We start from the raw sequence: 25,416 nt of genomic DNA on the forward strand, positions 1-25,416 counted from the left end.
TGCATAAGAATATGCTTAGTCACAGGTCCACGTGACCCTGGGCTATCCGGGGTCAGAAGTCAGTCCTGGGGTCAGCGCCTCTGAGGAGAGGGAGAGGCTGTGCTGTGTGCCCCACAGGCACCTTGAGGCCTCTGAGAGGGGCAGAGAAATGAAGGGGCCTCTGGAGAGGAGGAGCTGGGGACACAGAGTTCCAAAATGGATCACCCGGAAGAGAAGGAGTGCAGTGCTGCCTGTTGTGGGAGCCAGGCCTTGACCCCTGATCCTATCTGGTCTCTTGGATTCCAGCTAAGGGGCTTTTGTAAGGAGGCTGGAGAGAGCTGGACTGGGCCAGAGCGGGGACCTGGGGCCTCCTTATCCTGCCCGGCCACCTGAGAGGCTCCCGTGTCTTCCACGTTTGGCTCCAATCCCCACCGACCCTTTCTGCTTCTCACTGCCCTCAGCCCCCATCCGCATCCACACACTGACACGCAGAAGGCAGAAGCCACACACCAGAGGCACCAAGGAGGGTTTATTGTAAGAACTGTACAAAGGAGCCCGCCTGCTGGCCTGGCGTGGGACTTGTTCCCCACTGGACCAGGCAGGAATGGGCATCCGGCTGCAGGGGAGGGGCCACAGGCAGGGAGAGGCCTGACCCGGCTCATCTACTCTTCCTCTGCAACCTGCGCACAGTCCGAGGAGAATATCCAATTAAACAGATTTCTGAGGCTCCAGGGGCTGTGCCAGCCCAGGGCCCAGGAGGGCAAGGCAGAGGGGCAACGTGCCGGGCAGGGGAGACTGCCCCCATTAGACGAAACTTCTGAAGGAAGAGACGGAAGGAGTGGAGGCCTCCTTCCATAGAGGAGACACAGGCAGGAGGCAGGGAGCAGGGCTGAGGCCAGGGGTGTGACAACGAGAAACAGGAAGGGAAGGAGAGGGGAGTGAGAGAGAGGGCTGTTCAGGCAGGACCGGGAGCAGGTGAGAGAGCATGGTGGACAATAAAGACAACTCTGGCCCATAGGCATGGCACGTAGATGTGCACACACACACACACGTGTGCACACACTCAAGCACGCATACATGTCTTGTTTTGAAGGTTTTGCTGCTTCAATTTTAATCAAACATTTCATGAGAAACAAGAAGAAAAAGAAGAGGCACTTAGGCCAACAGAATGCCCTGAGTACACACCTTACCACATACGTTCACACTCATCCACACACTCATAGCACAGGTCCACTCTCCCAGGCACAGAAACACTCCCAGGGACAGGTCTACACAGTATGACACACCAGCCGTACTCCATGGACCTTGAAACAGTCCAGGGCACACCGACACACATATATACAAAGATACCCAGACACATGTGCATAATGCAGGCACCAGTACACAGTGGTTCACACACACACGTACAGTCATGCACTTGAACACACACACAGCTATACACACAGGCCTATAAAAGCATACAAGCAGACACACAGCCACAGGTACACACACAAGTAAATAAATCCAGTGACGCCTGAGCAGGTCTCTCACCCCTCCTCCTCCAGGCACAGCCTCTGTTCTCCAGGAGCCAGCAGAGGCCTGGCCCTGCCATGCCCAGAACACCGATGCAGCAGAAGTGCTTCTTCAGGCCACAGAAGTTGGAAGGTTGAGCCTGAACCAGTTGGGCCTTCCCTGCTGCACGCTCCAGGGTCGAAATATCTAACCTGAGCTCAACTGTACATTCTTAGGATCACTTTGGGGAGAGAGGTGGGAAAGGTGAGAAAGAGTCGGGCTTGGGGAGATGAGAAGGGAGATCTCTGAGGCTGGATGAGGCTCCTGGAGCCCTGGCGGTGCCCACGGAGGAGTGAGGCAGGGAGAGAGGGAAGGGGCGAGAATCTTCTTACTGAGCAGCAGGTCCCTGACCCCCGCTCAGGTCTGGATGCTCAGGCCATGTGCAGCAATCCAGCTGGCAGGACCCAGCCTGTCTCACCCCCCCGTGCTTCCTAGAAAAGGACAATTCCCAAGTGGCATCCTTCCTTCTGCTCTTCCCCTAGGGGCCAGCCAGGGGAGCTACAGACCTGGACATGGCCTGGGAAAAGGTTTCAGGAGTCACCATCCCAGCCCAAAGCAGCAGGATCCAGTGGCCAATCAGGTTTTGAGGCTTCAAGGAGCTATTTCTGAACCAGTCACATTCCCTTTTCCAGGGAATTCCTGAGCTGGCCTGCTGCGCGAAGCTGCATCCCAGAGTCAAAGGGGGTGGGCTGGCAGTGCCCTGGGGTTAGGTGTCTGCACTCCCTGAGGTTAAGACATCTTTGTCTGGGCTGGGGCTGAGGGGTCTGAGCCACTTCCTGGGGAGAAGCCAGTGACCCTTAAGACTCTGGTGATGGGGGGCAACTGATCCCTCCACCGCAGGCCAGCTCCTCCCCAAGTGAGGGGCAGAGATTCAAATGTTCTGACCGCCCCCAGGCCAAAAGGAGGGGCGACAGGGTCCAGAGGGGGTCAGAGCAACTTGAAGGTTAAATCATGGAGGTAGGGGCCTCAGACCCAGCATGGAGCCCCTGAGCGCAATTCCCATTTCCCGTGGTCTGGGAACGCAGGTGCTTGGGCCTGGGTGTCAGCCCCAGTGTGGCCAAATCCTGTCCTCCATCAGGGAGCCAGACACAGTCTCAGATTCAAAGCCCTCTCCCTCACTCTGTGTGCAGGCACCATGGGTGAGCTCTGGGGACTATGCCGAGACTCAGCGGGCCACCCCGACGCTGCCTGCTAGACAAGAGACTCCTTGACCCCTGGGCGCACCGTCTGCCCTGGGGGAGGGGCGGGAGGCCAGGCAGTGTCTGAGGGGCTGATGGGCATCAGCCCCATAGTGGGTCCGGCGTCCCCTGCCTCGCCCTTCTCCTCCGGGCTCGGCAAGCTGCTGTTCCCATTCTCCTGGCCATACATCTTGCTCATGGTGTTGGCAAGCAGCCCCTCCTTCTCAGGGGCATCGTCCCCACTGCCGTCGTGGCTGTGGCGGTACATGTAGGATGCCTGCTTCACGGAGCGCTGTAGCAGGTGCCGGCGGTAGGCCCTCTGGATCTTGATGGCGCACACCTCCTCGTGCTTCCTCTTGAGGGTGGTGGTGATGGGCTCGTAGGACACCTTGGAGGGGTTGGCCGCCATGAACTTCTCCTCCATGGTCTGTTTGAGGGCGTCCATTTCCCCAGAGTCACCCAGGACCTCTTTGGTCAGGGCAAAGAGGATGTCCAGGCAGTGGATCTTGTCCCCCGGCACCATGGGCAAGTCCAGCGTGATGAGCTTGATCTTGTTGGGCTTGGCTATCCTCAGCGGTTCCTGCAGGGTGTCCACGAAGTCAGAGAGGCGGCTGTAGGCGATGAACTGGGTGGCGTCGGGGTCGAACTTCTCCCACGTCTCATAGAACATCTCAAAGTCATCCTCACCAAGGGGCTCGCTGCTCTCCTCTGTGGCCACATTGAAGTTCTCCAGGATGATGGCTATGTACATGTTGACCACGATGAGGAAAGAGATGATGATATAGCTGCAGAAGAAGCAGATGCCGATGGAGGGGTTGCCGCAGTCACCCTTGACACTGGTGCCTGGGTTCTCCAGGTTGGGGTCACAGTCCGGGGGCCCGCTGTTGAGGATGGGGTTGAGGAGCCCGTCCCAGCCAGCCGATGTGGTGATCTCGAACAGGCAGATGATGCTGTTGCCGAAGGTCTCGAAGTTGAACATATCATCGATGCCCGACTCCTTCTTGACGTAGGCAAAGTTGGACATGCCGAAGATGGAGTAGATGAACATGACTAGGAAGAGGAGGAGGCCGATGTTGAAGAGGGCAGGCAGCGACATCATGAGGGCGAACAGCAGCGTCCGGATGCCCTTGGCCCCGCGGATCAGCCGCAGGACACGCCCGATCCGTGCCAGGCGGATCACACGGAACAGCGTGGGTGACACGAAGTACTTCTGGATCAGGTCAGAGAGCGCAAGGCCTGCGGGGAGGAGCTAGTGAGGATGCTGCCATTGGGGAGGGGGGCTGGCACAGGGTGTGGGGAGCATGCAGGGCTCAGGGGGCCCGGCCTGGTGTGCTCTGCTCAAGTCTCAGAGCACAGCCCAGATGACTGACAGGTGAGGCTGGGCTCTCCCACGGGTCTTGGGGCCAGGGGCTGCAGCTTTGTCTTGATGGAATTGGAGGTGGGATACCCTGAAGTGGGGGAGTGTAAGGCCCATTCCCAAGGCTGTTTGCAAATGCCACTGGTGTGTGTGTGTGTGTGTGTGTGTGTGTAAGACACAGAGAGAGAGAAAGAGAGATAGACAGAGAGAGAGAGAGAGACAGAACAGCTGTGTGACTCTGGGTCTCCACTTCACTTGTTTGTGCCTCAATTTCCTTACCTGTAAAATGGGAACAACAGTTCCTGATCATGACATTGTCATGAACAACAGGTGAGATAACACCTGTCAAGCGCACAGCACAGTTGATAATAAATAGCTAGTTTCTATCATAAGTACACGCATGACCGTGCACTTCTCAGTGCACACAGACATGGAACCATCTTTTACACTTTTCACTCAGTATGTGGGCACCTGAGTTGTGTGTCCTGAGGTTGTGTGTCCTGAGGTGCATCCACGTGTGCGCGGGTGACGATCTGCCTGTGTGCACACACGTGTGCCTTTGTGCATTGAGAGTGAATGGCAGGCATGAACAGGTGTGTGTCTGCGTGGGCGTGTGTCTTCGTGAGCGTGTGAGGGTGCAGGGGCAGGTGTGTGCATGAGAGGATGGATCTTCCCGAGTACCTCAGCTCAGTGTTGCCCTGCTGGCCCAGCCTGCCCCGCTCACCCACAATGGACAGGATGACGACCACGAAGTCGAAGATGTTCCAGCCGACGGTGAAGTAGTACTGGCGCAGGGCGAGCATCTTGAGCACGCACTCCCCAGTGAAGATGATGATAAAGATCATGTTGATGTTGTACAGGATGTCCACCTTGAGCTGGCTCTGGTCGTCTGTCTCCACCATCATGGTGACCATGTTGAGGCAGATGAGGATCATGATGGTGATGTCGAAGGCCTGCTTTGTCACGAGGTCATACACCATGCCCTGGATCTTGTTCTGCAGCATGGGTGGGAGTGGATGTGGGGGAGTTGGGGTGGCCAGGCCCAGACAGGACATGGACAGGCAGGAGACACAGGATGGCACCACAGCATGACAGAGATGACAGAGACAGAGAGAGAGAAAGAGAGAGAGAGAGAGAAAGGAGGTGTTGGGGGTTGTGGTGGAGTCAGCCAGGGGAGGAGGGGTGACCCATCAGATCATGACAGGTCTGGGACCAGGTCATTTTATGGGGTTCATGGTTCTCTCTCCTCCCCCGGGGACCTCCTTCAAGGTCCCCCAGATGCTCCTCCCCTTTCTTTCAAAGTCATTGTTCCTGGGGAGGGTGTCTGGACATCCTCTTCTTTCCACTTGTGGGAGCCCTTGCCCCAGGGGCCACTGGGGTCCCAGGTGGGAGGTAGATGAGCACTGAGGGGCTTCGCAGGGCCAGGTGAGGGTAAAGCAGTCACTGAAGTTTCATGGACAGCCTCTGTGCATATGGTGTCTCTGTGGCACTACAAAGAGGCGTCCCTCCCTGCAGGTAGACCAAGTCCCCTGCCCCTGGGGTGGGCCTAACCTCACCCAGGGACACAGCCTGGTGGGTGGAGGGCAGGAAGTCTTTTACCCCCATCAGTCCCCTAGGCAGGAGCCTGGCACCACACACAGGACAGGGGCCCCAGAGGGCTGTACCTGGGGCCGGGGAATTGGCTTCTGAGGCTTCTTGGAGCCAAGCTTCTTCATGGCGTTATAGTATTTCTTCTGTTCCTCCGTCATAAAGATGTCTTTCCCTCCTAAGTATAGTGGGATAGGGCTTGTCAGGTTGAGGTGCAGTTCCCTTTCCTGCCTCCAGGACCCCCCACCTCAGGCACCACCTTTAAGGCAGCCCCTGCCCCTGTAGATCGGCCTCGAGGAAGGGAGAGGGTCAGAGATGGAGGGACAAGGGGAGAATGGGGGACCGAGGAGAAGGGAGGGAAGGGGAGTGGGGATCAATGCTGTCTTGCAGCCTGTTTCTGGCTACTTTTCATCAACATCTCGCTGAGCCCTAGAGTAACCCACAAGGCAGGTTGTAGCAGCCTCGTTTTTTTTTTTTTTTTTTTTTTTTTTTTTTTTTTTTTTTTGAGATGGAGCCTAGCTCTATTGCCCAGGCTATAGTGCAGTGGCATGATCTCGGCCCACTGCAACCTCCATCTCCTGGGTTTAAGCAATTCTCCTGCCTCAGCCTCCTGAGTAGCTGGGATTACAGGTGCCTGCCACCACGCCCGGCTAATTTTTTAAAATTTTTTTTGGTATTTTTAGTATAGACGGGGTTTTACCACGTTAGCCAGGCTGGTCTCGAACTCGACCTTGTGATCCACCTGCCTTGGCCTCCCAAAGTGCTGGGATTACAAGCATGAGCCACTGCACCTGGCCCAGCAGTCTCATTTCATAGATAAGGACACCGAGGTTCACGGAGGCCAAGCCACTTGTTCAAGGTGGCCTGGTGGGACTGGGACCCAAGCTAGCTGCCTGAACCAACAACCTGGTAGGTGCTCAGGCAGCATTTGTGGGTTTGCACAATGGAGAGTGGACAAGGGAGGCAAGAGGGAGGCCCGGCACGGGGAGGGCCCCGGGGGGCTGAGCTGATACTCATCTTCTTCTTCTGCTGGTTGAAGTTGTCAATGATGACGCCAATGAAGAGGTTGAGGGTGAAGAAGGAGCCAAAGATGATGAAGATGACAAAGTAGAGGTACATGTAGAGGTTCACCTCGTACTGCGGCTGCTCCTCCTTCTGCAGGAGCCACAGGGTGGGATGGCATGGGTTTGCACGCTGGCTTCTCCCTGCCCCTCACAGCCCTGAGGGCAGGACCCATCCACCCCCAGGGCTGCCGAGTCTCGGGGACAGAATGTGCTGCCGTGTCTCCCTCCTGTCTTGAGTCCTTTTCCCTGGCTCACTCACCAGCCACATCTCAGCGACCCCGACTCACCTCCCGGGAGTCCACGGCTGCATACATGATGTCCATCCAACCCTTGAAGGTGGCCTGAGAGAGTGTGGTTGGGGAGTGAGCCGGGGGGCCGCTCCCTGCTTTCATCATCCATGAGTTTCCCTCCCCCGCCCAACCTGGTCCTCCCCTGCCAGAGGCCGCCTGCCAGAGCCCCACTGAGCAAGCATCAAGTAAAGACCAGAGAGGTCTAGACACTGCCTGGGGATCCCACAGCATTGGAAGCAGGGTGGGCGGTCCCCTAACTGGAGTGACATTGGGGTTGGGTACAACGAGAGGGACCGGGGTGGGGGGCACCTCCACCCAGGTTCCCGGCAGGGGTTGTGGGTCACACTCACCACCTGCAGGAGGGAGAGGTAGCCCAGACCCACGTTGTCGTAGTTGACCTTGACATTGAGCCAGCGGACCTGGCCCGTGTGCATGAGGCTCTCGCACTCAGACTTGTTGTTGACCTCGGAGATGTCGAACCTCTCAGAGGTGGTGGTGTTGATGCAGTAGTAGAACTTGCCGGCAAACAGGTTGACACCCATGATGCTGAAGATCAGCCAGAAGATGAGGCAGACGAGCAGCACGTTCATGATGGAGGGGATGGCGCCCAGGAGGGCGTTCACCACCACCTGGGGGCCAGGGGGTCCATTGCCAGTGCCTCTCCCAGCCTCTGAGAGAGCGCTCCCCATCTCCATGCCACCCAGGGGACCAGGCAGAGCTGGGCATTGTCAATTAGGGAGGGCTTCCTAGAGGAGGGCTGACCTGCTGGGCTGTGTGTGTGCAGGTTGGGGGTGGTAAGGGGGAGGGGGAGGGAGCTGCAGGCCTGGTGGTCAAGAGGGCTCTCTGCTTGGCTGGAGCCATCAGCCTACAGTAGGGGTGCTGGGTTTCTCTGGAAGAAGCCTGGTCACGGGTCACCAGGCAGGAGACAAACACTCTTTGCTCAGCCCCCATAGGAAACTCAGCTCACGTGACCCAGCCCCTGCTCATGGGTTTTCAGCCCCAGAGCCCCAGACACAGGCACAGAAAAGAGGGCACCAGGGTCTTTGAAGCAGCAGGAACTCTGGGACAGAAGCCCCATCCCCACCAGCCCTAGTCACACAGCCCACCTGACCACTGCAGACTGGGCTGGATCTGACACCCCTCTCTTTTTAAGGAGGAGCCATTTCATGACCTCTAGAGCGTGTGGCACAAGCCTGGTGTGCCCAGGGGAGCTCTGTTCCTGGTTGGGGCACCGACCAGCTGCATGGCCACAGGAAGCTTGTCTCCCCTCAATGGGAGGGCTCCCTGGCTCTGGGGGGTCAGAGGGCCCAACATTCGGCTGGCCTCTTGCAGGGACAGGAAGGGGCCGCTTGGGTGGGCTCGCCATGGCCTCCAGATTTGCAGAAATTTGTCCCGCTGGAGCAGGTCTTGCTCCCGGCAGACCTCTCTTCCTGGGGAAGTCCCATTTTTCTTGCCCCCCCAACCCTGTGTTTACCTGTCGCTTCCGCTCTCCAGGGCCTGAGTGGATCTTCCCCAAACTGACCCCAAGCTCAAGGGCATGGCCCCAACCGTGACTCCAAGCTCATCAGGGGGTGAGGGGGAGGCTCAGAGCCAGGGTGCAGGCACCTTGTTTCAAAGCCTTGGGTGGCTCAGTCTGAGGCTGGGGAGGGCCACCCATAAACCCACTCATAAACCACCCATAAACACCACATAAACCTGCCTTCCTTCCTCCTCTTCCCTGGCCGTGGGGCCCTCCTGGGTGCTTCTGCAGTCTCTGCTCCCCTCAAGTAGTGGCAGAGGTAAGCTAAGGGCGGGCTGGATCGGGGGCTGAGAGCGGGAGTGGGGCAGGCAGGAGATGGCCTGTGGGGAGGACAGCTAGGGGAGGTGGGGGCCAGACCTGGCCTCAGGCAGGGCCGTGGGTCCAAGCTCTCTGCTTCCCTCTGGTGGTGGTTGGAGTATAGACATGCAACCTCCCCCCTGCAGTGAAGGTGGCGGGTCCCCCATCCCCAGCCCACCCCAGAGGCCCCTTCAGCACCCACCCTCATGCCCTCGAATCGGGACAGTGCCCTCAGGGGACGCAGGGCCCGCAGTGTCCGCAGGGATTTGATGGGTCCCAGCTCCGAGTAGCCCAGCCAGTTGGCCACCAAGCTGATGATGGAGACCTGCAGGGGAGGGGTGAGGGGGTCAGTGCGTGCAAGGCCCCCAGCCTCCCCTCAAGCCCAGGCCACGGGGGTCTTCCTGGACTCACAGCTCCTGGCTGTCTCCCTCAGATCCGCGCCCTAGTGGGTGGTCCCGTCCGGTGGGAAGAGCAGCCCTGGGACCTGTCCCAGTACCTGTAGGAGCCTGGCACCACCTCAGTGATGTCATCAACTAACTGGGGATGACTGTGAATAGGAGGGATGGTACCCGACTCCTTCAGGAGGCCTGTGAGCCCATCTAAGAGGCTAAGAAAATCCTCCATTCCTGGCCGGGCGTGGTGGCTCACGCCTGTAATCCCAGCACTTTGGGAGGCCGAGGTGGGAGGATTGCTTGAGCCCGGGAGTTCAAGACTAGCCTGGGCAACGTAGCAAGACCTCATCTTAAAAATAAATAAATAAAATGTAGGAAGTAAGAAACTCCTCCACTCCTATTGGCAGGGATGGTAAGTAGCCCCCCTGCCTGCTGTCCTCCCCCAAAGCCTCCTTTCCCTGAGGAGAAGGGAAGGCCTCCCAGTCCCTAACCCTTCCCTGGGCAGCTGTGTCTGAGAAGGGCAGCGCTGATCGAGGATCTGACTCTGGGGGTGGCCTTGGGCAGGTCCTGCCCTTCAGGGCCTGGGCTTCCTGAGGTCCCTGCCACATTGACAGCCTCTGGATGTAGCTACGGGGCCAGCGTGTGGGGACTCACGTCCACGATGAGGAAGTCAAGCCAGCACCAGGCATTGGTGAAGTACACCTTAAAGCCGTAGGCCACCCATTTGAGCAGCATCTCCATGATGAAGATGTAGGTGAAGACCTTGTCAGCATATTCGAGGATGGTGCGGATGACTCGACGCTGCTCAATGTAGATGTCCTCGAAGGCCTGGGGGCACCAGCACCACCAGGGTGGCTGGGGTCCAGCAGGCTGGGGCGGCAGCCAGGTCCCCTGCCCTGCTCTATGTTGGTGGTTCCCGGGGGTCTGCCGAGGGGGCCCAGCCCAAGGGACAGGCTGTCCGCATCTTCTGGACTCCCACCACCCATCATGGGGATGAGCGTATTTCCCAGTGGGGAGAATCCCTCAGCCCTGCCCTTCCCCAAGCCCAACAACAGCAAATTGCCATCATCTGCTGGACAGGTCAACAGTGACACATCTTCAGTCCTGCGCCCCCAGTTCCCAGGGTTCTCCTGCCTCCTCATCAGCAGAGAGTGCACAAAAGTCAGCGCCCACGTAATAAGAGAGGCACCTCTGCCATGTTAAGAAAGTCAGCACATCCTATAACCTATCCTGGAGGCACAGCGAGTTCCTTTAAGATTCTCAGGGTTTGGGAATGACCAGAGCATGGCCCTTCCTGTGTGTGGAGATGGGGAGCCCCAGGAGGACCTGCTGCGGGCCTGGCCCCTGCCCCTGCCCCGTGCTCCCAGGCGGTGCCTACCAGAGCCCCGCTGCTGAGCAGGATCATGAAAACAATGAAGGTCTCGAACCAATTGTGCTCGACGATCTTGAAGCAGGCCCTGCGCAGAGTCCACCACTTCTTCCCGCGGCCCTGGGAGATGTCCACGTAGAGGCAGGGCCAGCGCTGCACGCAGGCTGATGGGGTCGGGGGAGGCAGGGACAGGCACCACATCATGGGCCTGGGGTTGCCTTGGGGTGCACAGTCAGCGCCCTCCCACGGCGTCCCAGGATGCCCCTCTCCAGCTCCCAGACTCAGGGCCCCCACCTCCTCCCTCACCCAGCTCCATCTGGCTCACATGGGGGACTCAGGGCCTCCCTCCCCAGCCGGATCCAACATGCGACAATGGCTGCTGGGGAGCGGCATGCAGAAGAAAGGCCTCCTGGCCCCCAGCTCCAGTGCTGCCCCACCCCCCACCTCGCCCAGGCGGTCTCCATCCTGCACAGTCCAGCAAGCTCTATGGACAATGACATTTCTCCAGTGCCATGTCCTGAAGGCTTTGCTCCCTGAAGATGGAGAGGAGGATCTCAGGAGCTGACACCCACACTTCTGCACGTTTGCTCCAAGCTAGGTCTGCACCAAGGGCTCTGCATGGATCTTGTGCCACAGTTCTGGGCATGCACTGCCAGCACCCCTAGACACGTGAGGCACGGGGATGGCCAGGCAGCCCCAGGTTCATGTGCTTTTTGTCCTGGTGTAGCCTGCCCCTTGCAGGGGCTGCAGGCCTGGGGGAGACACCCAGACGAGGTGAGGGGTGCCCTCACCCTCGGTGAAGCACTCCTCAGGCTGCTCCCCCTCGGGGTTCTCCTCTGCCTGCTCCTCAGGGTCCTCCTCGGGGGGCTTGTAGTCAGCTGTGCTGCAGACGGACGAGTTCCCATCATAGAGAGGCTGCGGCGGTTTCTGTAGAGGCCACAGGGTCACATGACATCTGGGTCCCTGAAAGACCCCCTCATCCTCCCACCAGATGGGGCAGGATGGGAGACCAGAAGGGAAGGGAAGAAGAGAGGGAGGAGCAAAATCATTCATTCATTCGTTCATTCATCCAGCCCTGGATGGTCGAGGAACCACGGGGACGTAGGTGGCCCTGGTCATGCCCGCATGACACTTACATAAGGAGTGGGGCGGGGCTGATGCCTGGGAAGGGACGGTGAGGGCATGAGGACACATGCGAAGGCCTCAGATAAGGGAGGAGGCAGGGACCCCGGCCCGAGTGGGGGGTCTGGGAGGCATGGGGGGCCTAAAGGTAGCTCTGAGGGGGCAGGGGTATGAAAAGGGGTCAGGATGGAGCCAGGCTGTCACAGCCCTCAGAGCATGGGCGTGTGGTGCCCCTAGCGTCTGAGCCTTCCCACCCCCAGGGTCTGTTTGGCTGAGGAATCCAGAAAGGGTGGAAAATGTTCCCTAGCCAAAGCCTCCATCCCGTGCCAAGGGAACCTGATCAGTGTTGGGAGCGGGAGTGGGGAAGGCGGGTGCTCCGGCCGGGCCAGGCCTCCTCCCACCTCCTCCTGCTGGGCCAGGCCAGCTTCCCGGCCCTAGCCTCCACCCTGCAGGGGACCCCTTCAAGGCTGAGGGTGAGGCCTCTGAAGAGAAGAAGAGGGCAACTTGCGGGGCAGCTCTGTATCCAGAGTGGTAGCCAGAAAACCACCATGGTGGGGGGGGGGGGGTCCTTGTTTTCAGTAGACTAAAAGGGAAACTGAGGCACAGAGTGTTAGGTCAGCCAGGGCATCCACTGAGTTGCTTGCCCCGATTGTGCACCCAACTCCCTAAATCCCCCCTGGAGTTGTGCTCGCCCTCCTTGAACAAGTCCCCAGGCCTCGGCCCCGGCCCCGGGGAACCTGGGACTTTGGTGCTCTCCAGCTCCCCCGCCACCTGAGTGCCTCATACTGAGGTCTGCGCCACAGTTGCCTGGGTATTTATAGCTCACAGGCACTTGGTCCCTGGTAAGCCAGCGTGCCACATATTTGGGAGGAATAAGGAGTCAAAAGCTTTCAGGGCAAAGTTCATTAGGCTCAGGCCGATGGTGCAGGGGTGGGCAGGGGCTCCCGTCCTAGCTCCTGTACGAGTCCTTTCCCTGCCAGAGCTGGACGGTGGGGAAGGGGGCTCAAGACCCAGGCAGGGTCCCAGCCTCAGCCTCAGCTGCTGGGGGTGACCACCACTGCATTCCTGTCCCTTCCTCGCCCTCGCAGTGGAGGGGTGGGGAGGGGCATCTGAGCCCAGCAGCACACCCCCTGCATGGCCGAAGGGTCAGGGCTCCTGCCCGAGGCTTCTGCCTTCCTTGTCCCCAACTCCCGTTGGCCCTTGGCTCCTTTCCTGAGTCCCCTGCCTGGATCTGGCACTTTGGCCCACACTGGGAGGTTGAGAGCAGACCCAGGTGGGGTCTAAACAGAGATAGAGGATAAGTGTGAGGACTGGGCAAGGGGCCTCAAGCCCAGCGGAGAATATGTAAGAGAGGCCTCTCAGGTCCTGGTCCTGGAGCTGCGGTGCCCAGGTAAAAGCAGCATGTCCAAGGGCACCACCTGCTGGTGAGAGGGGCCCAGGTGTTCTGGTCCGAGGGAATCAGGGTTTCCGGACAGACAGGGTTGATCATAATAACCACATCAATAATGATAGTGACAGCCGCCACTCACAGGGCGCAGACTGCATGCTTTACATACAGCGTCTCACATAATGCTCGCAACAATGCCATAGGGCACCACCCCCATTTTACAGCTGGAGAAACTGAGGCTCAGAGAGGATTTAGGGCTTGCTCCAGGTCACAGGAGAATTTGAAGCCGGGTCTGTCTGAGCCTCCGCCCCGGCTCACCTTGCTATCCTCAGGCTCCGAGAAAGTGTCGGTTTCCTCCTCGGTGGGCATCTCCAGGTCGGACTCCTCGGAGGCGATGGGCACCTGTATGGTCAGGTAGGGGTTGTTGATGAAGTTAAGGTGGTCCAGCTCAAGGCTGGATGGGGGGCCGTCAGCCAGGCCCATGTGGTTCAGGATGTGATTGTCCTTCTTCAGGTCCTCCTCGGGCGGCTCCTTCTTCTCATCCTCGGGGGCAGTCTCCTCCGCTTCTCCAGCCTCCCCGGCCCCATCAGCCTCCCCGAGGCTGAGCATGATGTCCTTGGGGCTTAGGATCTTGCCATGCAGCAGCCCCAGGAGGAAGGCCTTGGCAAAGCCGATGCCCAACTTGATGCGCCCGATGGCAATCTGCAGGTTGTTCACCTCACCATCCTCATCCGAGGCTGCCAGACTGTCGGCGCTGAAGGAGCTCAGCAGCAGAGCCAGGAACAGGTTCAGGACCTGGGGCATGGGGTCAGGGGGAGTCTCACATCAGTCCCCGGGACCCAGAGGGTGCCACCTTCAACCAGCACAGGGGTCCTCAGTCTACAGATCCAAACTACCACATGTTGGGCATTTAAAAGAACGCCACCTAAGAGGTGTTCACAACTGCTCATGGAGGTGATGGTTATTATCATCCCTTCTGCAGATGGGGAAACTGCAGATGGGGAAACTCAGAAGGCTTGGGCTTCTGAGAGGACTCTGCTACCCAGGGCAGAGGCAGGGTTTAGGGAGGCCTGCTGGGGGACAGGAACTCTCTCCATGACTGTCCTTTTTTTTTTTTTTTTTTTTTTGAGATGGAGGAGTCTCCCTCTGTTGCCTCCAGACTCCAGGCTGGAGTGCTGTGGCACGATTTCGGCTCACTGCAACCTCCGCCTCCCAAGTTCAAGTGCCACCATGCCCAGCTAATCTTTGTACTTTTTGAAGAGATGGGGTTTCAACATGTTGCCCAGGCTGGTCTCAAAGTCCTGACCTCAGGTGATCCACCTGCCTCGGCCTCCCAAAGTGCTGGGATTAGAGGCATCACCATGGTGCCTGGCCCATGACTGTCCTTTACCTCCACTTCTGGAGGATGCGGAACAAAGAACTGGGCTCAACTCGCCGAGCTTCCAGGACTTACTGGGAACCTTTATCTTTTGTGCCTTCTTCTCCACCTCTGTTAAGTGGGACTTTATAGACCCCGCGCTCCTGGAGTGCAGAAGCTTGGCCCCTGCTACTCTGGAAGGGACATCTGACCTACTATTTACCCTCTTTTCTCCTCTTGGGGTTTCCAACTCCATCTATTCTGGTTCTTGTCCCACATCCCTACGGAAAGAGACTTAGGAGGCTACTGCTCTTCCCCCCCGCAAGCACCCTCACCCACTTTATTTTCCAGTGCATAGACATTTCCTGAGCCCCCGTCACTGCATGAATGGCCGCAGGGAGCTCACAGACCAGCAGAGACAGAGAGCAGATCAAACACATGCAATACTGTGGGTTTGGGTGGCAGCAGAGACTGGAGTGCACAGCTTTTGAAACCACATTGCAGGGCTCTGAACCCCAGTTTATTAGCTGTGTGCTCTGAGGCAATTTGCCTCACTGCCCTGTGCCTCAGTTTCCTCATCTGTGAAAAGGAGATTATCCAAGTGTTCCTCCCATTGTTGTGAGGATTAAAAGATCAATACAAGCCCGGGCGCGGTGGCTCACACCTATAATCCCAGCACTTTGGGAGGCTGGGGCGGGCGGATCACGAGGTCAAAAGATCGAGACCATCTTGGCTAACATGGTGAAACCCCGTCTCTACTAAAAATACAAAAAATTAGCTGGGCGTGGTGGCATGCGCCTGTAGTCCTAACTACTTGGGAGGCTGAGGCAGGAGAATTGCTTGAACCCGGGAGGTGGAGGTTGCAGTGAGCCGAGATCACGCCATTGCACTCCAGCCTGGGCGACAGAGCGAGATTCCATCTCAAAACAAAACAAAACAAAAAAACAAAAACAAACAAACAAAAAAACCCATCAATACAAGTAGACTACACAGTAGGCACTCAACACATGTTGGCTGTTATTATGTTTGAAATAATAGAAAGCTATACAAGGTGCTCCAGCTTGGCCAACATGGTGAAACCATGTACTAAAAATACAAAAATTAGCTGGGTGTGGTGGCACACACCTATAATCCCAGCTACTTGGGAGGCTGAGGCAGGAGAATCACTTGAACCCGGGAGGCGGAGGTTGCAGTGAGCCCAGATCGCACCACTGCACTCCAGCCTGGGTGACAGAGCGAGACCCTGCCTTGAAAAAAAAAAAAAAGAAAGAAAAAGAAAGAAAGAAAAAGTAAGTTATACAAAGTGTAAGGAAGAGTGTGGTGAACTCTGAGGCCAGCTCAGCATTTTATAGACGAGTAAACTGAGTCCTAGAGAGGTGGCGTGGCATGCCCTAGGACACAGAGCATAGCCGGGACTCGAACCAGGATTCTAGTCATTGTATAACTGTAGAAGGCATCATTCACTTAGCCTACAAGGTGAATGGCAGCCCCGAAGGTCTTTAATGTGGTTGTCCTTCCTTCTACCAGTCTGCCTGGCCCTGGGCAGTGGGAGGAAGGAGAATGCTGGCTGGGGTGAGGGTCCTGGCTCCTGTCAGCCGGAAGCATAGCCAGGTTCTTCCTCGGAGGCCTGGGGGAGTGAGAGGGCGTGGGGAGTTGGGGAGCCTGCACTTGCAGATCCGCCACTCTTGGCCGTCTCCTCAGCGGGTCTCACTCCTGGCTGTCACCAGCCTCCTCCAAGGTCTTCTCGTCATTGTCTTCACTACATTCTGTTGATTATATTCTGTTAATCATGTTAAATATTCTCTTTAAAAAATATCTGAAAACCCTCTTTGAGAGAATGTGCTGGGGGAATTTCCACGGCTCCCTTCCTCCCTGCCATGTCCCCTAGAGGCTTTTCTGCCTTTGCCCCCCACCAAAACGCATTAGTCTTTCTTCTCCCTCTCTGGGGGGAGGCATCCAGTTGCCAGAAACACATCTGAGATGGGAATTAGCTGCTCTCTGGGTCAGCAGGGTTTGCACACGGCTCCTGCCCAAGACAGAAATAGCTGCCCTAGGCATGGGGGAAGGGAGGAGGGGAGGGGGCCGACATCAATTTCCCTGGGGGTTCTGTGCTTTGGGTTACTGATGACCTAGTCACTTCCTCTTCTTCTTCACAGTTACCCGCAAGAAGTGACCAAGTGCCATGGGTGCAGGGGACGCGGGTCCTCACACTCTCTGGCAGGGTGCCCTGGTGGCCTCTGGCAGACACCTGCTTCTCCGAAGCCTGGGGAGGTGGTGGGAGGGGACAGTGCCCAAGGAGCTGACAGTGCCACCTCCCTGGGCTGTTCCACTCCATCTGAGCAAACTGGGAGAGCCACAGAGCTGGGCTGGGAAAGGATGTCAGTGGTGTGTGCGTGTGTGCATGTCTGTGTGATAGGGGTGACAGGCACACAGAAGCAGGGCCTGCACTGGTTCCAGACTCTGCAGCCAGACTGCAGGGGCTCCCATCCCACACACGAGACAGATTCACCTCCCTGAGCCTGTTTCCTCATCTATAAAACAGATGAACCAGCGCGCCCCTCACAGGTGGGTGTGAGGATGAGGTGAAATGAATACACGTGAAGCACCCAGAATGCTAGGTAAATGCTAAATAAATGTCAGCTGTCACCATGCTTCTGCTGATGCTGACGTTATCATTATTACGATACTGTTTTCGTTGATGTTATTGTTACTGGAGTTATATGGACCCAGTTCCAGTACCAGCTCTGTCTCTCACTAGTTGTGTGGTTCTGGGCAGTGCCTCCTCGAGAGTGTGGAAATAACATTACCTGTCTCATGGGGTGGCTGAGAGAATTAGGGGCAATGCCAGTAAATCCCTTTGGCAGGGACTGACATACAGTAGGCTCTCCACTGCCAATACAGGAGCATCGCCCTGGTGGCGGGAACCTAAACCAGCACTGCCCCGCCGCATGCCTGCAACACCTTCACCCCCAGCCACGTGGCCAGGCACTTTGGTAAGCACTTGTAAGCGCATGCATCACATAATCCTTGCAACCACCCAGTGAAAGAGTCATCCCCATTTTCATCCCCATTTTCCAGATGGGAAAACCGAGGCCCAAAGGGTTAAATAATGGGCTCAAGGTTTCCCAGTCAGTGAGCGGCAAAGTGGGGGCTTAAAACGTTTTTGAGTTTCCACACATAGAAACAGCAACTCCCTGAAGACTCAGTCACCCCCAAGTCCTTAGACTTACATCAACAAACTCCTACTCAGGGTCTGCTGTCCCCATCCCCAATCCTGCCCCAAAGTTGAGCCTGGGCACCTTCCCTCTCTCTCCCCACTCCCTAAGATGCTCCTTTCGGGGACAGGAGGCCTGGGTTCTCCTCTGTAGCTGCAGCATAGTCTTCTTTTGCAGCTGAGGTGACACCCTCTTCCCTCTCTTCGTGCTGCCCTCAGTCGGAGATCAGCAATATCTAAGCAGCTTTGTCCCTGCAGCTCAGGGATTTCATAGGCCTTTGGGGAACATGGGGACAGGCGTCTTCCCAGTCCCTGTTGCCCAGGGCAGCGCCAGCCACTGCAGGGGGCAGCTGGGCACAGCACTGCAGGGCTCTGGCAGGAGTGACCTCCACTGCCACCCCAAGAAGGGGAGGAGTCAGGGTCACCTCCAGGGGCCCCAGCCGCAGAAATGCTGGCCAGCTGGACCATGGCCCTACTCCCTGGCTCTCACCTCCTGGCCCCTTCCTCTGCACCAGCCCCTCATGCCAAGCCCTGAACCACAGCAAGTGGCAGAAGAGATGCAGTTTATGCCATCTCTGCATTTTCCCAATATCTGCACCTGTTTCTTTTTTGTTTTCTAGAGATGGGGTCTTGCTCTGCCCCACCCCCAGGCTGGAGTGCAGTGGCAGGATCATAGCTCACTACAGCTTTGAAGTCCAGGGCTCAAACCGTCTTCCTGCCTCAGCTTCCCAAGTAGCTGGGTTTGGTGTGTGCCACCATGCCTAGCTAAATGTTTTCATTTTTCCATTTTTTGTAGAGATGAGGGTGTCTTGCTATGTTGCCCAGGCTGGTCTTGAACTCCTGGCCTCGGCCTCCTAAAGTGCTGGGACTATGGGCATGAGCCACCACATCCAGCCTGATTCTCTTTTTCAGAGCCTGGACCATAGGCCCTGGAGCAGAGGAGTTCAAGAGGGTGGGAGAAGGCCAGGAGGCCCAGGTTCCCCCACAACACTGTGCCTTTGTACACACTATGGCATCATCTTTGCAGTGACCTCATGAGGTCCCTGTTGTTTTTCTTCTATGTGAGGGTTAGAGAACCCAGCTCAACTAGAGAGCAGCAGTTAGCTCAAGGTCACACAGATGATGGCAAAGGAGCTGGGACTGGAATGTGGGTCTGTCTGACTCATTATCATGTTGCTTTACTCAAAACACTCGGTTCCAACAGCGCTACTCATAGCATGGTCCCAGAACCACCATCAGCATCCACTGATCAGCATCACCTCGGAGCTTGTCAGAAATGCAGATCCCCAGGCCTAGGCCCAGAGCGGCTGAATCAGACACTCTGGGGGTGGGGCCAGGGATCTATGTTTTAAGTAACTCCTAAGTGATTCTTACACAGGTTAAAATTTGAGAACTACTGAGTTAAACCACATAAAATTGCCATTTTGGAGAAGATGTGTTGGGGAGATAGAAAACAGTCAAACATCAGGCACATCTTGTACGCTTCCCGGGCGAGGGCAGGGGCCACCCAGCCAGTCTCACTCACCACGAGGTTGCCGATGACCATGACCATGAGGAAGACGGTGAGGCACATGGCTTGGCCAGCCACCTCCATGCAGTCCCACATGGTCTCGATCCACTCCCCGCACAGGATGCGGAAGACGATGAGGAAGGAGTGGAAGAAATCGTGCATGTGCCAGCGCGGCAGGTTGCAGTCCAAGGCGATCTTGCACACGCACTCCTTGTAGCTCTTGCCGAACAGCTGCATGCCCACCACGGCGAAGATGAACACGATGATGGCCAGCACCAGCGTCAGGTTACCCAGTGCCCCCACTGAATTGCCAATGATCTTGATGAGCATGTTCAGCGTTGGCCACGACTTGGCCAGCTTGAAGACGCGCAGCTGCCGGGCAGGGAGAGCAAGGGTGAATGAGGCCCAGGGACCACCACCCAAGGCAGCCCCAGCCTTAGGAGAAAGAACAGTGTCGAGTAGCTTGAATCTCCAGCCCCCTGCACAATCTGAGTCCTCAGTTTGCCCTTCTGTTAAATGGGAACACTCATTCTACCACCTGAGGCCCTTCATGTGTTAAAAATAAAACAAGTCCCGGCCAGGCACGGTGGCCCACGCCTGTAATCCCAGCACTCTGGGAAGCCGAGGCGGGTGGATCACTTGAGCTCAGGAGCTGGAAACCAACTTGGCCGACAGGGTAAAATCCTGTCTCTACTAAAAATACAAAAAATTAGTTGGGCGTGGTGGCGAGTGCCTGTAATCCCAGTTACTCAGGAGGCTGAGGAAGGAGAATCGCTTCAACCAGGGAGGCGGAGCTTGCAGTGAGCACAGATTGCACCACTGCACTCCAGCCTGGGCTACAGAACAAAACTCCATTTAAAAAAAAAAAAAAAAGAAAAGAAAAAAGAAAAAATGTCATTATCTGTTAAAGATACAGACTGTGGCTGGGAGCAGTGGCTCACACCTGTAATCCCAGCACTTTGGGAGGCCAAAGAAGGTGCATCACTTGAGCCTAGGAGTTGGAGACCAGCCTGGGCAACATGGCGAAACCCTGACCTACAAAAATTACAAAAATTAGCTAGGCGTGTTGGTCCCAGCTGTGCAGGAGGCTGAGGTGGGAGAATCACCTGAGTCTGGGGAGGTCAAGGCTGCAGTGAGCAGTGATTGTACCACTGCACTCCAGCCTGGGTGACAGAGAAACCCCATCTAAAAAAAAATAGACTAAAATATTTACAAGTGAAATTATATGTTGGGATTTGCTTTCACAATAAAAATTAGGGGACAGATGCAACAGGAATTATAGAATGTTGATAATTGTTGAAGCTGGGTGATAGGTACATGGAGGTTCATTATACTTTCTCTATACTTTTGTGCATGCATGAAAAGATCCCTTGATAAAGTTTGTTGTTGTTGTTGTTTTTGAGACAGAGTCTCAATCTGTCACCCAGGCTGGAGTGCAGTGGTGCGATCTCGGCTCACTGCAACCTCGGCCTCCCGGGTTCAAGTGATTCTCCTGCCTCAGCCTCCCAAGTAGCTGGGACTACAGGCGCTTGCCACCAAGCTCAGCTAATTTTTGTGTTTTTAGTAGAGACGGAGTTTCATCATGTTGGCCAGGCTGGTCTTGAACTCCTGACCTCAGGTGATCCACCCTCCTTGGCCTCCCAAAGTGTTGGGATTACAGGCGTGAGCCACCTCGTCCAGCTGATAAAGTTTTAAAAAGAATAATAGTGCTCCTTATGGGGTGGTGAAAAGACAGAAATTCAGAGGTCCCAATCCTACTCCTAATGAACTTCCAGAGCCTCCGCTTTCAGGTCTGCAGTATGGGGCTGGAGTTCCTGCTCCACTGCTGCTCAAGGTCATTAAGGAATCAAACCCAGTGTTGGCCTCTATCACTTTGGTCCCCCCAGCAGCCCTATGAAAGAAGACAGGGCTCTCCACAGCGTAGTGTGGGTGGGGGGTGGGCAGGCGGGCAGGCCCGGTCCATCACGTACATCCCAGCGGGTAATGCTGGTTTTACAGGTAAGAAAGGTTCTGAGAGGTAACAGGTGTGCACGAGGCAGAGGAGGCCTCGTTTTCAGCCCTCTAGCTTCCTGGGGTTTCTCCTCTCATCCGTGTGCCCACCCTCCTTAGTCTCCTCAGCCCACCCCCATCCCAGCCCCTGGCCCTGGGGCTTTTGTGTACCAGACGGAAGGAGCGTAGCACAGACAGTCCCTGTACGTTGGCCAGGCCTAGCTCTACCAGGCTGAGGGTGACGATGATGCTGTCGAAGATATTCCAACCCTGCTGGAAATACTCGTAGGGGTCCATGGCGATCAGCTTCAGAACCATCTCTGCTGTGAAGATGCCTGTGAAGACCTAGGGGGTGGGGTGAGGCCCTGTCACAGAGCCTCGGGGAGCCCAGGGCCCTGGAAGTCTCCCACCCAACTCCCACCTCCTGGCAGAGGCTGCGGGGGCTGAGGGGAAGGGGCCCAGAGCCCTGAGAGGAGCAGGAGTGGCACGCATGGCCTGTGTGTGTGTAAGTGAGTGATGGAGGCAAAGGTGAAGCCATAGGGCCTAGGTGGGTACAACTCTGAGACCCGTTCCCATTCATTTGTGGCATCGTGACAGTGGGCAAGGCACTTCACTGCTTGGAGCCCCAACCCTGTCATAATATTCAACATTTGCACGGCGCTCTGTGGTTCGCTTTGTGACTTCATTGGTATTCTGATCTCTGCAATGTTGGGAGGGATTCTCACATGCGTTCCACACATGAGCAGTTGCGGCTCAGCTGGCTGGCATCCCAGCACCCACATGGGAATGAGCCACATCTCAAGCCTAGTTCTCAGGTGCTCAGTTCAGCATCCTGCCTCTATGCCTACAGCCTCTCCACAGGGACCAGTCCCAGGATCTTGCAAATCTTGGCAGACTCTAAGGTCTAGGGCAGGGACCAAAAGGAACAAAATCAGTGAGACGAAGACCAGAGCTGCCCTTGCCAACCCTGGACGTGGGGTCTCAGGATTGCACAGTCCCTGAAAGCTCCCTGGGCACGGCCCCCCTCCTGCCAGGCACCAGCTGCCCTGGGTCCACAGCCTGCCCGGGCACATGCTGAGCCCCTCCCAGAGGCTGTCCCTGGCCACAGCAGGTGCCAAGACAGCAGCATAGTGTGGGCAGGGGGTGGGCAGGCAGGCAGGCCCGGTCCATCACGCACATCCCAGCAGCTGTGCCACGAGTCCAGAGCACGCCCTTACCCCTCCAGCCCGGCCTGGCCATGGCTGCCTCAGCACCTCTATAGGACAGACGTGCCTGCCTCAAAGGCTGGGGAGCCCAGGGTTTGATTCTCGTGCCACTCATCCAGCCCCGGTTCTCTCCCAGACCCCAAATCTTACTCTCCCTGGCTTCCCCTAACCTTCAGGGTTGGGGAGCATCTCGCCCATTTGCCGTCCTGGAAAAATTGCAAAGGGAATTGGGAAGGGTGGGGCAGGGCTGGAGGAGGAGGTGGCTTTTCCCTTTGTCAGGCTCCTCTGGGGCTGGCAATGAGGTGATAATGCTCCTAATGGGCCTGGATAAGCGGGTGGATCAGTGGTGTCAACAATAGTGGAGCAGGAAAGGGCTGGAGAGAGGAGAAGCCTGGCCACGCTGGAAAAACAGGTGAGGGCTTGGGGAGTGACCCCTGCAGCCCACTGGTCCTGGGTAGCCAGGGCTATAGGTTCCACTACCAGATCCCTTGGCTCCTTTCAGGCCCATGACAACTTCTGGAAGTGGACAGACTTGTCAGCCAGCCCCTTCACCCCTATCTCCACACCCCCATTTCCTTACCCCTGCTTCCAGGGCATGGTCTGGATCCCAGATCCCCAAGAATCTGGACCTTAAGAAGCCCAGCACCTCAACCCCATCTCCCTGCCCCCAAATGTCCTGAAACCCCAGTTCTGTGTGCCACAGATCACCCCAAGTACCCCCCCACGTCAACTCATGCCCCCCATATGCTGGGAAAATAACCCCAGCTGTCCGCATGTGTCCCCCACCGTGCCCTATATTTACATACAGCCAGACAGCTCCACTGGGCCCCAGCCCCTCCCATCCTGCCCATGAATGATCCCCTCCCCCGCCGCTCCCTACCAGGTTGCCCACAGTGAGCACGTTGTCAAAGTGCTCCGTCATGGGGTAATGTTCCATGGCCATGAAGAGGGTGTTGAGCACGATGCAGATGGTGATGCCCAGGTCCACGAACGGGTCCATGACGATCAGGTGGATGATGTTCTTGAACTTCAGCCACGGGGCGCAGCAGTTCCATATGAGCACTTTGTGGGCGCACTTGTACCACCATGGTGGGCACTTCTGGTGGGCCTCTTCCAGTTCTGGGAGAGGGGTGGTAGCAGGTATCTGGTGAGGATTATCCCCTCACGTGCCCCCGGCTCCACCTAGAGCTTTGGTTCCACCTTCCAAGCCCCGCCCCTTAGCACTTCACATCTCAACCCTCTAGCAAGGCCTATTCCAAGTTCCACCGCCTCTTGCGTCACCCTTACTGTCACCTCCCCTGTAACCTTCGCCCCACATGGCTTCACCCCAAAGCCCCGCGCTCTGAGCGCGGCAGGCTCCAAGCTCCACTGCCTCAGTGAGCACCCTCCAGATCCCGCCCTCTAACCCCCGCCTACAGCCCCACCCCTCGAACCCCCGCGTCCTCAGCGCCCCGCCCCCTACTTCAAGCTCCACCACCACTCACTGCATCACCCTCCGGACACACCTCTCTAAACCCCGCCCACAGCTCCGCCCCTCAAGGCCCCGCCTCCTCAAAGCCCCACCCCCGGCTCCAAGCTTCTTCACCTCACAGAGCGCATCCTCATGTCCGGCCCCTCTAAACCCCGCCCACATTCCCCACTCCTGAGGAAGCCCCGCCTCCTCCCGAAGCTCCGCCTCTTAGCGCAGTAACTCACAGGCCCACCTCCTCAGCAAACTTTTCCCCAAGCCCCGCCTTTCAATGCCCTGCCTCAATCCCCGCCCTCTTGACTCACCCCACAAAGCCCCACCCCTCTGGGAGCTGGACAGGACGCCCACCCCCTGCCAGAGGCCCAGGGCTGCGAGCCTGGCCTGTGAGATGCCCTAATCTGTCTGGGTCCGAGTTCCCAGGGAGAGGCGGGAGGCCACTGCAGGGGCTTGGGTTCCAGCCCCATGAGCTGCTGGTTAGTGCCACTCTGCACAGACAGATCCCTCGGGGATGCACTGTCGGTAATACCGGCCCCTCCAAAGTGTCCCCAGCCGGTCCATCCTTTCCCACCAGAGTGGCCTTCAAGAAACATCCCCTGTTCTTGCCACCCCAAAGCCATGAGTGCTTTGTAAGGACCGTGGGACGAAGCTGCTTCTCCTCCTCCTGGCCTTGGTGGGCTGTTTGGCTGTGTGGAAATATGGGGCACGGTGGGGACACATGCGGAGTGTCCTTGGCCCAGGCATGATCTCACTTACTCATCACAGCGGGTAAATACAATCAGTGCTTCCAGGTAAATAGAATCAGTGCCTCCCATTTCAAAGATGAAGAAAAGGGACTGGAGTGGGTGGCAGCCCCATGGAGACCCTGGATTCATGCCGGGGAGGGTGGCTGAACCTCCCTCCCACACCCAGTAATTAGCACACTGAGTCTCACTCAAAGCCTCCCCAGTCTGCACTTCCACCCCTACCCTGTGCTTCTGCAGATGCCCAAACAGTGTCTGAGGCCCAAAACTTCTCACAGTGGTCCCAGGAACGGCAGGGTGGAGAGGCCTCCTCCCCCAGCATTCCCCGGGCACCCTCTGGCAGGGCATATGGGCACCTGGATACCTGTCATACAAGGTCAGGTGACATGGTGACCTCTAGAGATCTGCAAAGTCCTGCAGGGCCCCCAACTCCCTGGCACAAGGCAAGCCGACCTGGGGAGGGAACCAGATCTCTGTGTGTCAGAATTCCTTTACTCTATTGTCCCTTTTTCCTGTGCTTCCTCCTTCCCTCCTGCCTCCCCACTTCCCTCCAACTCATCCATCCATCCGTCCGTCCATCCATCTGTCCATCCATCCACCCACCCATCCATCCATCCATCCGTCCGTCCGTCCGTCCGTCCGTCCGTCCGTCCATCCATCCATCCATCCGTCTGTCCATCCATCTGTCGCGTCGTGTCTATTCACCCTCTCTCATCACGACATCCTTATTCTTCTGAGATTCAGCATGTGGTACAGGCATTGGGGAGTCTGTCACTCTGCTTGGGCAGAATTTGACTTTTGGCCTTTAACTTTTACCCAGAGAACACTTGAGGAGCAGGAT

At 57.0% G+C, this 25,416-nt stretch overlaps 1 protein-coding gene across 1 annotated transcript in view; it reads right to left on the minus strand.

Moving 5' to 3' along the window:
• Positions 1 to 488: 488 nt before the first annotated feature.
• The window catches only part of SCN4A (sodium voltage-gated channel alpha subunit 4), a 34,541-nt gene continuing 9,613 nt past the window's right edge, over positions 489 to 25,416 (minus strand). Inside the window, exons 11-24 of the mRNA XM_054459005.2 lie at positions 23,248 to 23,486; positions 21,334 to 21,507; positions 19,189 to 19,545; positions 13,411 to 13,887; positions 11,375 to 11,510; positions 10,593 to 10,747; positions 9,869 to 10,042; positions 9,025 to 9,147; positions 7,357 to 7,635; positions 7,004 to 7,057; positions 6,670 to 6,807; positions 5,730 to 5,834; positions 4,790 to 5,060; positions 489 to 3,944 (exon numbers count right to left, since the gene is read on the minus strand). Coding sequence (XP_054314980.1) covers positions 2,722 to 3,944; positions 4,790 to 5,060; positions 5,730 to 5,834; positions 6,670 to 6,807; positions 7,004 to 7,057; positions 7,357 to 7,635; positions 9,025 to 9,147; positions 9,869 to 10,042; positions 10,593 to 10,747; positions 11,375 to 11,510; positions 13,411 to 13,887; positions 19,189 to 19,545; positions 21,334 to 21,507; positions 23,248 to 23,486 — 3,905 coding nt within the window. The 3' untranslated portion in view covers positions 489 to 2,721. The remainder of the gene's footprint in view (positions 3,945 to 4,789; positions 5,061 to 5,729; positions 5,835 to 6,669; positions 6,808 to 7,003; positions 7,058 to 7,356; positions 7,636 to 9,024; positions 9,148 to 9,868; positions 10,043 to 10,592; positions 10,748 to 11,374; positions 11,511 to 13,410; positions 13,888 to 19,188; positions 19,546 to 21,333; positions 21,508 to 23,247; positions 23,487 to 25,416) is intronic.

The sequence above is a fragment of the Pongo pygmaeus genome, chromosome 19, assembly GCF_028885625.2.
Source record: "Pongo pygmaeus isolate AG05252 chromosome 19, NHGRI_mPonPyg2-v2.0_pri, whole genome shotgun sequence".
Taxonomy (NCBI): Eukaryota; Metazoa; Chordata; class Mammalia; order Primates; family Hominidae; genus Pongo; species Pongo pygmaeus.